The following is a 15040-nucleotide window of genomic DNA, read 5'->3' as shown; positions in this document are numbered from 1 at the left end:
GGATTAACATCAATTCATTAGACATTTCATGGTAGTTACAATAGAGACTGTAGCTTACCAAGATCACCCTTGAAAAGTCTCTCAAGTTGAATGTGTAATGCGATTTGGAAGGCGTCGGCAATAGATTCAGTCTACACTGCTTGTATACTTCTAAGGTCCCTCCGACTATTTCATCTATACAAGGATCGAAGTCTTTAGAAAAACCCCTGAGAAACGTAAATAAATTAGTTTAATTACTAATCATGTTTTGGAAACAAAAAACAATACTTATTGATGCTGAAATTTTAAGTTCATTAGTTCTTCAAATAGTAACGGTGCAGTCTTAAACAACAAACCTAGTGTCGAGATGCCAAAGCATGATTCTGCCAAATATGACTTTCAATGTCTCATCGTCAAATTCGTCGATACAAAAGAATGAGAAATGTCTGGAGAATCTCGGTGTTACTAATTTAGCTCCAGGAGTAGGTTTTCCCATGGCGCACATAAACTGCAATAATAGATAATTTTATATGGGAGACCATTTAATTTTGTTTAAAGTAATTTTTTTTTGTAAGTTGTCATTTTTTAATGACGTTGCATGAAATAATCTGAACAACGGTTCAGATTTGCAATTTTAATCAATTAAATTTCATAAATTTCGTAATTCCCAATGGAAGAGCGTGAGGCCGTATCCATAAGCTTTGACGTCAATATTCTCACTTAAACACACACCCATACTTCACCCATGTATACAAGCAAAAAGCAAAACTTACCTACTGTAGAAGAGACTATTAAATAAAATCGATAGATAAGATGATTTTGAGAAAATCAGATTTTTCTAGACCTAGGTCTCAATATAAAAATTCAACACCATTTTAGGAAACTAAAATTTTAAACAAACGTACCTGAACGTCAGTTAGATGCAACGCAAAGTTAGTTTTCCGATCGTACCAGAGCCCTAGATCAATGCCCTGTCGCAGCACCTCAATAGGAGGCTGAGCTCCATACGTCTCAGCCTGAGGCATGCTGACGTCATCTACAAACACCACGCAGTAGCAACCAATCGGTGGTCCGTATACTCCTGTTAATTAGAAACACTATTGTTGATAATATACTAACCATAACTTAAGGACGAATCTTCATTTAATCGTATTTAAACAAATAGAATTTAAATTTGAAGGTTTCTAAGGAAACTGAACTAACTTAGAAACTAATAGTGTCACAAAAATACCTTTTCGTCTTTTATCCAATTTCCCCATAATGATATCTTGAGTTTGATTGCAATTAGTTTGTGCCGAAAACGCCATTATAAGAGCTTTGTAGATTTTCGTGTCCACCCGTTTGACGAGAAAATCCTGTGATCATTAAGCTGATTCAATTTATGTGTGACTCGAAATTTCGACTTCCGGTAATAAATTTCATCGAATCAGTGGACCACTTGGATAATTTATTGCCATTTGGTATGAGAAGTACATTTTAATATTAGATACTAGCGACCCGCCCTCGCTTCGCTTCGGAAACATTAAAACACACATGAAATAAAAAAATAAAAAAATAAAAAAAAATGAAAAAAAGTAGCCTATGTTCATCAGGGACAATGTCGGCTTCTAATGGAAAAAGAATTTTTCAAATCGGTCCAGTAGTTTCGGAGCCTATTCGAAACAAACAAACAAACAAATCTTTCCTCTTTATAATATTAGTATAGATAAGATATTGGTGGTGGTAGGGAGTCTTGTGAGTCCGCACGGGTAGGTACCACTATCCTGCCTATTTCAGCCGTGATGCGGTATTGCGTTTCGGTTTGAAGGATGGGGCAGCCACTGTACTGTAAAAACTGAGACATTAGAAGTGATATCTCAAGGCGGGTGGCGGCATTTACCTTGTAGAGGTCTTTGGGCTCCGGTAACCATTTACACCAGATGGGCCGTGAGCAAAAAAAATTGACAGATTTTTTTTTAAATCAAATTACCTATATTCATACATTCACGCCTATGTCCAGCAGTGGGCAGATAAGGGAATGATGATGATGATGATGACGATGATTCATTCATTTAATTTTCTTTACATATCTAGTGTTTAAATATCAAAATTTACTTACTATGATGTAAGATGACTTCCCAGTGCCAGTGGGGCCTACCATCATCACGGCTTTATGGTGCGTCACGAGCAGATTGAACAGTGCCAAATAACGGACACTGTCAAGAGTCGTCACTAAGATTTGATTAGGAGGTGTATCACGGCTTATGGGAGGCGCTGATATCACGTCATCTTGCCATGGCTTCCATTTCCCTTTGCCCTAAAATTTCGAACGCTTTTTAACTACACTCGAAAAAGACATACGCCGGTAAGAGCAACGCCATCTATCGTCGAATAGCAGTAACAAATATAAAATAACTATTAAAATCGAGAACGCTTGAGAAGTACAACGCCATCCATTGTCAAATGGCGGAAACGCATATCTAAAATAATCGGCTTGTGACGAATGCTCTCGATAATTTTCGGTATGTCGTATCGACTATAAAAGCGTTGCAGGGATGTTACGAAGGATTGTGTTAGTAATCGGAACTACTCGAAGCGAAACAGCAAACGGATCACCTGAAGTGAAGGGGACGAAGCGAATTACGAATTGTTAAGTGCTCTGTAAGTGTTCTAAGTGTTAAATAGAGTTTTAATTTGCACTTCAGTAGAATTTTTATTTAATCCGAACCCCAGCGCGTAACAGTATAAATAATTTGGAGTGAAATATTTTACATTCAATAAGCTACAAACCTCCTTGATAAATCGATAGTCGTATACCAGACCTTCCTTCGGGATTGTGAATATATATTGCTTTTCTGGTTTTGCTATTTCACGTGGGTAGCACAGCAACTCTATTACCTAAGATATAAATGTGAATGTAATATAGAAATTTTACATTCCAATAAAATTTGTATTATGTTTCCTAAGACGTCCGAAGTCCATTATGAGAGTACATCGTATGATTTCCACTGCAGGTCGCTAAATTTGACTACTTCCGTTTCCTAAGTCCCATCTACAGCGCCCTCTATAACGTCTGGAACCGAACCAACAAGCAAAGACAAGCCGCCATATTTGTCATTGTTCGGCTCATAATGATGGATGTAGCCCCAGGAAGACATTATCTGGACTTCGGACGTCTTAGGAAACATAATACAAATTTTATTGGAATGTAAAATTTCTATATTATGTGTTCCGTTTGACGTCCGAAGTCCATTATGAGAGACTGTTTGTTATCTCCTGGTGGCTTGTATTTGAAATAAAATAATATTTATTTGAAAAGCAACAATGTGACTTATTGTGTTTAATTAAGCAAAGCTTAAATTAAGCACGTAATTTAAATTAATTGAAGGTAACCGTATAATATTACCCACTTAATTCAAATCGACCTAATAAGATTTAGGACGAAAATACTGAGAAAGATTTCTCAGAATTTATATCAGTGTTTGATGCATTAATAATAAGTTTTTGATAGAACTTTCTAAAAGTATGCTCATGTTGTCAGTTATCTTTAGCTGAAATATCATTAATTTGGTAATTTCCTACCCAGTTTAAAGTTTTCACCACCGCTCTACAGCTTCCAACTGAGGCCTGAATACCTGAGTCTCCTAAAAGACTTTTTACCCAACTACTAATCCTCGCTGCAGTAGCTGGCTTAGTGGAGCCTTTAGTTGCTAAGAATAGATTACTAATATTCCCACTGGTTTGCTGTGTCATATTCACTAGATTGCGTAGCCAGTATACTGCATCGATGATCAATTGGTCAGGAGCAGCCACGAATGTCCAACTGGACTGTTGGTGTGAAGATCAATTAGTTTTCGACCCAAATATCAGTAATTTAGAAGGTGCAGGCTTTGTCAAGGAAATAGATTTCAGTATGTTTCACTGTCGGGCTCGAAGCTATTTTTTATATCCGATAGAGTTTCACAAACGGACGCTATATAACAGACTTATAAACTAGAATGGTCCGGTAGGAGAGACCATGAGATAAATACAGATAACAGAGAAATCTAGCTACATTTTCTAATTCGGGTACACAAGAATTAATACATTTTCTTGACAAAACCTTACCCCTTATTCCAAATAGGGGCGTATGTTCTTATCGTAGACTCTCTCCAGCACGATAATAGTAAGTTTCTCTCCTGCCGATGTCCATGTCCCTGTCAGCGTATCCCACCCAAAATGAGCCAAGCTTCCAGGTGTAGATTGCTGACAGCCTGGCGGTAGCATTGTCAGTGTCCACCAGACTGATGTTCAGATCTCTGAGCTTCTTGAGTCGCTTGCGGGCAGGTGATTTCAGGTCTGGCCTCCACAGGGGCTTCTTACACTTGGGTACCACTAGTATGTACCGACCTGAGGTCGAGTTGAGGTGGTCCAGCACTCTGGATATCAGACTGAGCGGCGGAAACGGCCATGCTAATCAGTAATGCCAAGATCTGCTGAACGCGTTGTAGAGGCAGGCGTTCGAGTTTTGCTTTGATGGGTGGACGAGCTCACAGCTCACCTGGTATTAAGTGGTCACTGGAGCCCATAGACGTCTAGAACGTAAATGCGCCACCCACCTTGAGATATAAGATCTAAGGTCTCAAGTATAGTTACAACGGCTGCCCCACCCTTCAAACAGAGACGCACCACTGCTTCAAGGCAAAATACCTACTCGCGCGGACTCACAAGAGGTCAACATAGTTTTTTATCCATGAGCGGTCCGAGACGCGAACAAGTTCCCCACAGGCTGAATAGCCTAGTAGTTGCTTTTTCTGTGAGATACCACTCCAAGCCGCCGCGATTGCGTAAGAGGTGATCGGCTTCAGTGTTGTACAGTCCCGGTAGGTGGTGAGGGAGAAGTACAACTTTGAGGTGGTCTATTAAGTTAAGCAATTTTCCAGTCAGATCTAGCAATTATCGTAACCGGGTTCCTCCCTCGTTCTTTATGTAGGAAAATTCTGTTCTGTTGTTTACAAGGGCTCCCCACTGAATGTCCGACGCGTCGGTGATGACGTGGTTCGTGGCCATTCTCTGTGGATGAATTGGTGTGCTCTGACTGACTTTCTCTAACCACCAATCCAGCTCTGTACGTACCTCGTCCGAATACTGCTTTGGTAATTGGGGATACCTCCTGAGCTTGTTGCTGTGGTACTGCAAGGACTCGGCAAAGCAACTTTCCCCGGTGGGTGATGAAAGTCGCAAAGTTGAGATATCCTAAGAGGCTTTGCGCCTGCTTTAGGTTCCAACCGCCGGCAGTAAATCGCACGAGCAAATTCTTGGGCAGGGACTTTGTCTTGGATTTGGTGTCCCATACGATTCCCAGAAAGTCTATCAAGCTCGTCAGTGTTATAACCGGTTGCTTAGATGGGTGGACGAGTTTACAGCTTACCTGGTGTTAAGTGGTTACTGGAGGCCATAGACATCTACAGCGTAAATGCCGCCACCCACCTTGAGATATGAGTTCTAAGGTCTTAGTATAGTTACTTGAGATTTCAACAAGTCTTTTGCCCTTGTAGGCAGACGAGCATACGGCCCCCACCTGAAGGTGAATAGTTACAGTCGCCGATGGACTTCAGCAACGCCAGGGGCAGAGCCAAGCCGCTGCCTACTGCTTAATTCTCTCCACAAGCCTCGTTTGAAGAGACATGTCATAGCGCTCGGGAAACACCGTGGAGGGAGCTCATTCCATAGCCAGATGGTACGTGGCAAAAAAGACCTCTGGAAACGCACTGTCAATGAACGCAGCGGTTCCAGATAATATGGATAAGCTATGCTCCGATGGCGGGAGATGTTCTGCCCTGGTGTACAAGCAGATAACCACTAGTCGCAGACCCTTCTGGCGAAGTATTTCGGTTATTTAGTTTGTCACTGAAGCAAAAATCCGCGGTGGTGCAGCTAAGCCGAATGGCAGACATATCATCTGAAGTAGACGACCCTGATAACTGATCCCGAGAAACGTCATTGATAGATGATAATAGGCCTGGCTCAAATCCAGTTTGACATTCCAATCTGTTATAAAACTTAGGAACTCGATGGTGGAAAAGGTGAAAAAGACTGTTTCATGTACTTGTTTAATGCCTTGAGGTTGAAAATTGTTCGATTTTTTATTGGTCTTGGGAAGTATGAAAAGAGGAAATCTGAAAGACGGGGTGCGGGTTCTAAAACTATTGAATTAAATTTTGGATTTTGATTGACATCAAGTTATTATTAATTTCAATATTACGTTTGGTGGATCGAGTCCAGGTGTTTCGATATAGTCTTAGACATCCGCCTGAAAATGCTGTTGAGTAATTTATTTTTATTTCCTGATTTTCGTTCCACTTTGTACTTGTTCCCCCCTCCCCCCGTTTTCTTGCTGAGGAATTATTTGGATAGCATCGTTCAGAATATCTGTTTTCGGCCTCTTTAGATGTATTGGAATGTGGCCTACCTCGACATGGCTTTGCATTGGCAGTACAAGCCGAGGGTTCCGGCGATGCGGGCCGGATGCGAGTAGCAGACGGTGCCGCTTTTGTAATTTATCAATACCACCAATTTTCTGTATATATGCCAATAATAAGTTGGGGTTAAACATAATCACAAGAAGAAGATATTTTCTCTATCTTCCCTGATATATCTATCCTTTAATTTCTTTATGAGGTATCTACGACGCTATCGTATAACCTCGGCTCGCTTACCGAAAATTATTTGAAGGATATCGTTAGAAACTTTTATAGGCGAAATCGTTACCGAATAGCGGTTTAAACTTTTCGTAAATGGCAGAAGTATTAAGCTGAACATTCTCTGAATTTGACCCGTCGGCAAGGTTTTGTATGGCAGCATAACGCATTCGTTCTGTGCCAAAAGAGCATTAGATAACGCAGGAAAAAAATTTTTTATTTTTTTTTTGAACCTCCGAATACTGCACCGCGTTCCAAGTCGGCTAGTCAAATCTTTGCATATCTGATTCTTTTATAGAAATGCTCAAATTTCAAAACTTACCCGCTTCTGGTAACGGACGGTCTGGTGGCAGACGTAAAAACTATTCGTCGTTGTCTAATTTCGATTGGAAGTTGAAACCAGATCAGACATTATTATTATAAGATGTTGGTATTTGTAAGTGTAAAGGCGGGACCACTGGTGCACGACCAGCAATAGCATGATTCGAAATTAAAATATTATTCACATGACTCACCCATTATTGCGACAGTAAGTCAAACCTTTTATTCAGATCTCGCGACCAGTCACTTTTTCGAAGTTTTCTTGCTGGTCCCTAGTCTTTATTTTCCGACGAACCCGAAAAAATATCCGAAGAAATCGAAGAACTATCCTCACTTAAATTTTACTTTGAAAGGCGCGATAACCTCGTCACTCATTGTAGAGCCTTGGAGGTTTCACGAAACGGAAGATAATCATAACACTTGTTTGAAACAAACTTTCTACTTCAAATCTCGAAAGTTGCTTATAACATTTTAAATTACTAACTTCTTAAAATATTAACGACTGCACGTGGGAAAAAACGACGCAACAATGACAAATATGGCGGCTTGTCTTTGCTTGTTGGTTCGGTTCCAGACGTTATAGAGGGCGCTGTAGATGGGACTTAGGAAACGGAAGTAGTCAAATTTAGCGACCTGCAGTGGAAATCATACGATGTACTCTCATAATGGACTTCGGACGTCAAACGGAACACATAATATAAATACAATCTCCAACACAGTGATCTTTGCAGTTTTTCATAGTTTCATATTACCTTTTCAGGAAATTCCTTTTCTAATAATCCACGGAAGAGAATGTCGAATTTAGATCGACTGTCACTCTCTAGAGTTGCTCCAATTGACCAAATACAAGAAAAGAAGAATACTCCCTTTGAAAAAATAATTTAATTTAGGAAAAGCCCAATCAAACTTTATGCAACACACTGTATACTATGTTATATAATATTTACCTCTAATTGAGCACGAATATCCAAATCCGATATCTGTTCCACATATTTCTCATCGTAAAAATCGTCCATGAACGTGTCAAAAAGATTCATGCACGCCACGACTAGGTTGCTCCGCGACGTTACATACATTTGCTGTTAACATAATATTATTGAGGCAACTCGTAATAATTATTAATAGTTACCGGATATTTATTAGAAGAAAAGATTCCGATTTTCTCGACTAATTTGCACGGTATCCTCAACTTATTCCAACTTTCTCCTTCATACTATATCTGAGAAATGATGGTGAGGAGTTCGTCGTGATGATATTATTTTTCCAAACAGGAATCATTTCCTTCAATTTGAAGGCTTCAACCTCAAGCCTCAAGATTGACATACACGTTGTAGAGCTTATCTTTATAACACGAGGTAGGCAATAAACAAAATCTTCATTTTCATTTCCCGTGAACTAAGAGCGCCTCAACAGCACCACAATTTACACTCATTAAAAAATCGTTACAATTTTAAACAGCAAATACTAATCTAAATTTACCTTTGCCTTTCCAGAATATTCAATGAGCCACAACAAGGGGGACATAAATCTATTAAACAGATTCCTGATAAGATTCTTATTGACTTTATGTAGAGTGGGCGGTAAAGTGTTTAACCATGATTCGAGCAAACATTTCCAGCCGAGACCTTTCGGTTCCAGGTAGATCATACCGCAACGTGATACCTGAAGAGTTTTAATACAGTTTATACACATTACTTTTTAATGTATTCATAGTACTACAGTTTTAGTCACGGAGGACAATTCAAAGGAAAACCGAAATTTCTGTTCGGTAGAACAGAATATGTTAGACGTCATGAACATGAGTGTACACAACTGGTTGGTAATAAACTAATTGATATAAAAATATTGGTAAAAGTCATATCGATATTAGTACCCATTGTTTTAATTAACAATCTAACACCACTTTAATTTTTTTGTACCTAATAATGAGAAATTAAAAAGAGGGAGCATGGAAACAAAAATGGTGCGCGTGCAACTTAGTGCACGTGAAAGAAGTGAAACTTCTTTTGCGGTGTATATACTTTGGTTTTCTTCGTTTTCCATCCTTAAATCAAGTTTCTCTTGTAACAGAGAATGCTGTGCATAAGTGTAACGACCTAGCTCGCTTTGTCATTTCCCTCTCTCCACGGTCGAGTGGTTCGCGAGACGCTCTGTCTATTTTCTCACTCTCGCTCTTCTTAAATTGTATTTATCCGTCTCTCTAGCCGTAACGAATCTGTCGCAAGTTAAATTTTACTCTCAACGCGCTTAAAGAAGCTTAACTTCAAACAGTGTATTACCGTTGCAGGAGATGCTGCTTCTAAATCCATCGGTTCGAATACAAGATTGGTTGTAGGAGCTAATTGAATTATTTCCCCGCTCATGAGGCAAAGCTTTTTGTTATCATCCAACACGGTGTTTAGATTCTCTATCCAAATAGCATCCACGGGCCCATCGAATACTAACCACTTCCTAAAAAAACAACCAATGTGTAAATGTATCTATTAAAAGCAGATGTGTGGGGTACTTGGATTAATACTTTTGAATTCGATATTTGAGTAAACCCTCCTTTTATTTAAAAAGAAAATATATTTTCGGGAATTCGTTCAGAAATATGTTTAATAAGGAAAATCACGATCGAAACAATTAAAGCCGGTATTAATTGCTTTACTCAGTCACGGAATGTCAATTATCAAGGATTATCTTGTACCTCGTTAGTATAAGGATGGAAAAAATAATTATTTTATTAACATTGTCAATTCAATGATCAAAACAACAAACAGTCAGCGTAGAAGTGCGTGCCAGCTGTCAGGGTTTCAATATGTGTTATAAGTTTATGATTCAATTATTATGACAAAACAAAATCATAATAATTACCTTTTCAATAATTCACGCTAAACAAATTGAACTATTAACTTAAGATTCATCACAAAATTCGTTTGGCACAAATTTTACGTAGACTTACAACCTTCAGACAAACTGATGAATCAAAACGCAATCAAATAAAAAGCAAGTTGAAGCACCTCCATTTTTAAATTTATATTGAATTTCTACAGTACCTATTGTTATTTGGGGAGACAGCAAAAGCTCTGTAGCTGACGGCAAGAATCCCATCCGACCATTCGTGTGAGACCGGATCGAACTGACCGTACAACTGTCCCATTGTTATAGATTTCGGGTTAATAACCGTCCATTCTACTGCGTTTTCATCCATAAGACCCTGCATTAGTATTCGTTAAATAAATACAATATGTTTTTAAGAATTCATTAAATTTAACATTCCAAATTATAGGAATTTATTACGGCTCTCCAACAATTGCTCCGAGAGGAAGGCTCAATTTATATAAAGCTCCTTCAAATTGCTAATATCTAGCTACATAAAGGACGTTTGTGTATTAAGTTTAAAAACTCGACATTAGAAGTAAAATTTGTTATTTTTCACAAGGACTGATGCTACAATAACATGGATCTATGGTGAATGTTAAATGAGACCCCAGAGACACCAGAGTGTTAAATATGTTTGTCTAGACCCAAACCATCATAAATTGGTCTACTTTTATTGAACTTATTCTCTTCCACTGAGACCCAAAAAGGTGTTGTCCAAAAAAAGGCGTATATGCTGCTTAAGTTCCGGTAATCACACAGGATATTGCGAATGGCATATAGAAAGGTAGCTTGAGACTGTATGAGGAGCAAGACCTATTTCCTATGTTTGCCTTATTAGAAAAACTTTGGATATTATTTTTTTAACTTTTAATATTATACATTCAAAACTTTGTACTCCATTTTTTGGAATGATTTTCGAGAATCAAGAAGTAACTTTTCTTTGAGTGCCATTGAATATTACATATGTACCTTTTCGGCAACTAGCCCCAGGGCATGACCCAGGGCGTGGTAGCATTTCGTTTTTCCAGAAAATGGAAATCCGACCAACATCAGTCCGTGGCGAACCAGGATCATTTCGTATAACTGCAGCACCTAAAATACATCTATCTAGTTTACTTGACGTTTAATGATCATTGCCTAATTTGTAAAGAATATGTTAGCTAACACCTAGTCTACTGGTACAAAGTCTATTATAAACTGTACTAGCTAGAAGATAATACTTTACGTTACCTTTTCTACAAAGGAGTCAGTGGCTTGTAAATTGAGTGGCCCACAAACTTCTTTTAGGCATAAAACTAAATGTGGCAGGCCCGCTTCCGGTAACGGTAGACCAGGGAACAAGTCTCCGATAATACCCTGGAATATTTTAATGCAATTCAAAATTTATAGTGTCAAAGATCCAACAAAATTAACACTTACAGGTCAATCTATATCAATATAATTAATTTTACGGCTACGAAATGAATTCAGGTGGAAAAAAAAAAGATTAATATTACTTATCAGTTGATAATATGCATGTGAATTCGAAAAACAATACATCATCAAACATATTGCAAAGTTCCAATGAAATGGCAACCAGTTCTAGAAATATGTAGAAGACAAACTAAATACAAATATATTATACTGAGGATAAGTTCCACATCCTTCCATTCCATAATCCTTTAATTAAAAAATCATGTCAGTTAAACAGAGGAACTTTTGCCCATCGTTTTCAAATGAAACGCAAAATGCTATTGATCATCTCCACTCCAAGCCAATCGTTGGATGAGGTAGTACCAAATGCAAACGATAATTATGACTACCTACCATGAACAATGGAACATCGTGTTCCAGAAATTTCGGTAAATTAACATCTTTAATCGAACGCAATAATATGACATCCTCATTTTCATCGGGATAGCGTAATTTCAAAGCTCCAGCTGCACGGAGTACTGATTTCACGGCACGCATACCTACATATCACAGAAAAGCCTTCTTTAAAGTTATAAGTTTGAGACAAAACCAAAAGCTCGCTACGGGTGTTGTCGGTTGGTTTCATGTCCATACTAATATTATAAATATGTAAGTGTGCTTGTTTGTTTGTCCCTCTTCCACATTGAAACAGAGATACAGTATAACGGGATTTTTAAAAAAAATTAGCTTTAGACTAGGAGATTGACATCATGATAAACATCTCACTTCCGTGTAAAAATATCTTATTATCTTAAAAAAAATTACGTGACCCTTTAGAAAAATGAATTGACGCTTTGACTAGGTGGATGAAGCCGCGGGTAAGAGCTAATTAACCTATAAAAGTCACAGTTTCACATAGAATGTCTTCAGGCATAATTGATTAACGCTAAATGTGAGGCGATGCATTCATTTTTACTACTTTTAAAAACAGATGAACCCACGAGCTGCCTGATTGTAAATACAAATATATCATCGCTCATGAACAATAACATTGACGATCGTTGCGTTTAAATTGATTAGATTATGACAAATGGTGAAAATAAAAAAAAGTTCAATTAAAATACTAGTATTTAAATAATTGTAAATAGACATGCTTTAACAAAAACCGACTTCAAATAGAAAAAAAAAGATACTCCAAAACAAATTAATATACACTAAAAACAATAATCATCGAAATCGGTTGGCGTGATATTGAGTTATTCATCTATTTGTCGCGCACGTACTTAATGCAAATTTAAGATTTATATGGTTTTCTCATGGATACCATAATCAGAACTGGACTAAATTGAAATGGGATCACATAGGAAGCGTCATCTTTCTAATAAAAAAAGAATCATCAAAATCGATTCACCCAGTCAAAAGTTATGAGGTAACAAACATAAAAAAAACATACAGTCGAATTGAGAACCTCCTCATTTTTTGAAATCGGTTAACAAAAACTGGTTCTATCTGGTATTTGAAACTTTTCATCAATACGAAACTCTATTTCATTTCTATTTGCGATGTATAAGTTCGTTTGGTAGTATCGTACGCTGCTCTAATGATAATATATACCATAATACGTACCATAATCGTAGTGGCTCTGCGAGGAGAGCTGCTCCGAGCACAGTCTGTACGTGGCAACTATCTTCACCGCGAGTGGCTTCGCGTTCAAGTAACCGAACGCGTACAGCTCGATCTCGGATATCAGCACGTAATCCGGCACCATCATCGCTACAGATCGGAACAACGCCTGAAACAAAAATATGTGGATACATCAACATTAAAGAGAGAGAAAGAGAGAGAGAGATAGAAATAGAAACAGAGAGAGAGAATATACTTTATTGCATACCAGAACATAACATTAAAAAAACAATCAAAAAGCAGATATATTTGTACAATACAAAGAAGAATTTACAAATTCAGAAATTCACAAAACGATTTCTAACAATTGTATTGAAATTTAAACTAGTTCAGACAATGTTTAAAATAGAGATCTTTTTTGCCACGTAACATCCGGCTTTGGAATGATACACGGTGTTTCCCGAGCGCTATGCAGTGACTTAGCTCTGCCCCTGGCATTGCTGAAGTCCATCGCAACGGTAACCACTCACTATCAGGTGGGCCGTATGTCTGCAAGAGTAATAAAAAAATGTATCTATTAGGGTAAACTGATTAAAAATATTGAATATAAATGAACGTTTAGCAATGTACCTTCAGATTATCCGGTAGTTCCGATCGACCGGCATAGCCTGGATTCATCGTAATGAAAACAGCACAGCTCTTGTCCAACTGCAGAAGCGTTCCTTCGAAGAGAAGTTCGGTGGAGCCGGAGTTGATGCCGCGCTGGATGGAGAGGATTTGCTGGGCGACCACAGACAACACTTCCAAGTCTATACGGTTGAACTCGTCGAAGCAAGACCACGCCCCGCATGAAGCTAAGCCCTAAGAACATATGTTTTTAATTTACTTATGTCTTTTTTTTTATTGCTTAGATGTCTGGTCGCACTAAGCCCATTACTTAAGCTACTGATACTTAATCAACAACGTTAGTGCCATCACCCACATTAACAACAGAAATAGTTCTTTTATACCCCTCAGCAGATGATTTTACACATATGTACGTGAAATAATTTCATCGAAAATTATAATCCTTAGGATTTATTATAATCCTTAATAATTATAGTCATTATACTCCTTACAAATCTTAATAAAAGAATTTATAATCCTTAGGATTTTAATTTTCGATAAAATTATTTCACGTATGTCGCAGATGTGTGATTATTTATTTATATACCAACAATATTATATAACTGGATACAATTTTCAAATAAATATTAACAAACACTTATTATACCATACTCATTAAGAATAAGTCTAAATCATCAATCGTGAAATATCATGAATCGTCAAGATAACAATGTTATTATAGTGTCTGCCACATAGAATACCTTAAAGAATTTCCCGAGGGCAATATAGTCGAGTCCGTCAGAACAGTTGAAGACTACACACTGTTTCGCCACAGCCTTGGCCAGATCTTTGGTAGTTTCAGTTTTGCCTGTTCCGGCGGGACCCTCGGGTGCTCCACCTAAAGACATTAACTCTTTTTGTGTTCCCCTTCAAAATAGACATGAAAACTATCACATCAGTAGATTTATTCATTTAAATTACAAAGCAGCAGAGTAAATCAATAATTTTATTTCTGTCCTTTATTTTTCTTGTGGCAAGTTAAAAATCTCCTGCTCTCGATGAATAATACACAAACGACGCGATTTGTGACTACAGCTCCATTTATTGAAAAATAAAAACGTAGGTATTGATTGAGATAATATTCAATAATAATCTTTATTTATTTTATTTAGAACAATTTCAATTTTTTTTTAATACTTCAGACTAGTATTCGGCCCACCTGATATCCCATCGATCATGGACATCAACAATGCCATTAGTCCAGCCAGCTAGCTTTTCCTTAAAATCATTTGCCACTACACTTATTAAACGGTAACGATAATTAACTAAAATAAACGGAATAAAAAAAGAGTTTTTTTTTTTTTTGGAACGAAATTCCTTATTGAACGATGCGAAGGGGTACCCTAACCGGGAAAAAACATCCGTAACGTAAGATTTTTATTAGTAATGCACACAGTGTACGATTTAACTTTGTAATAACGTACAAAAAATAACATATTTTTTTATCATTCATTGATCACGATCTCAGAGCGTTCGTTTGTGCAATACACTAACTCGTATGCAAACAACCGTGAATGAAGTGTACCACAATAAGT

At 37.6% G+C, this 15040-nt stretch overlaps 1 protein-coding gene across 1 annotated transcript in view; it reads right to left on the bottom strand.

The window, feature by feature from the left end:
* Dhc36C (Dynein heavy chain at 36C) overlaps positions 1-15040 on the bottom strand; it is a 62953-nt gene that overhangs the window by 28217 nt on the left and 19696 nt on the right. Inside the window, exons 24-40 of the mRNA XM_089727113.1 lie at positions 14207-14343; positions 13470-13700; positions 12843-13008; positions 11631-11776; positions 11055-11180; positions 10794-10916; positions 9998-10158; positions 9239-9410; positions 8439-8621; positions 7907-8038; positions 7712-7825; positions 2749-2856; positions 2078-2275; positions 1211-1334; positions 885-1060; positions 336-487; positions 59-206 (exon numbers count right to left, since the gene is read on the bottom strand). Coding sequence (XP_089583239.1) covers positions 59-206; positions 336-487; positions 885-1060; positions 1211-1334; positions 2078-2275; positions 2749-2856; positions 7712-7825; positions 7907-8038; positions 8439-8621; positions 9239-9410; positions 9998-10158; positions 10794-10916; positions 11055-11180; positions 11631-11776; positions 12843-13008; positions 13470-13700; positions 14207-14343 — 2597 coding nt within the window. The remainder of the gene's footprint in view (positions 1-58; positions 207-335; positions 488-884; positions 1061-1210; positions 1335-2077; positions 2276-2748; positions 2857-7711; positions 7826-7906; positions 8039-8438; positions 8622-9238; positions 9411-9997; positions 10159-10793; positions 10917-11054; positions 11181-11630; positions 11777-12842; positions 13009-13469; positions 13701-14206; positions 14344-15040) is intronic.

This window comes from Bombyx mandarina, chromosome 04 (assembly GCF_030267445.1).
Source record: "Bombyx mandarina strain Sakado chromosome 04, ASM3026744v2".
Lineage (NCBI taxonomy): Eukaryota > Metazoa > Arthropoda > Insecta > Lepidoptera > Bombycidae > Bombyx > Bombyx mandarina.
The sequence above is the reverse complement of the archived record's forward strand: the minus strand, read 5'-3'. Positions and strand labels throughout refer to the sequence as shown.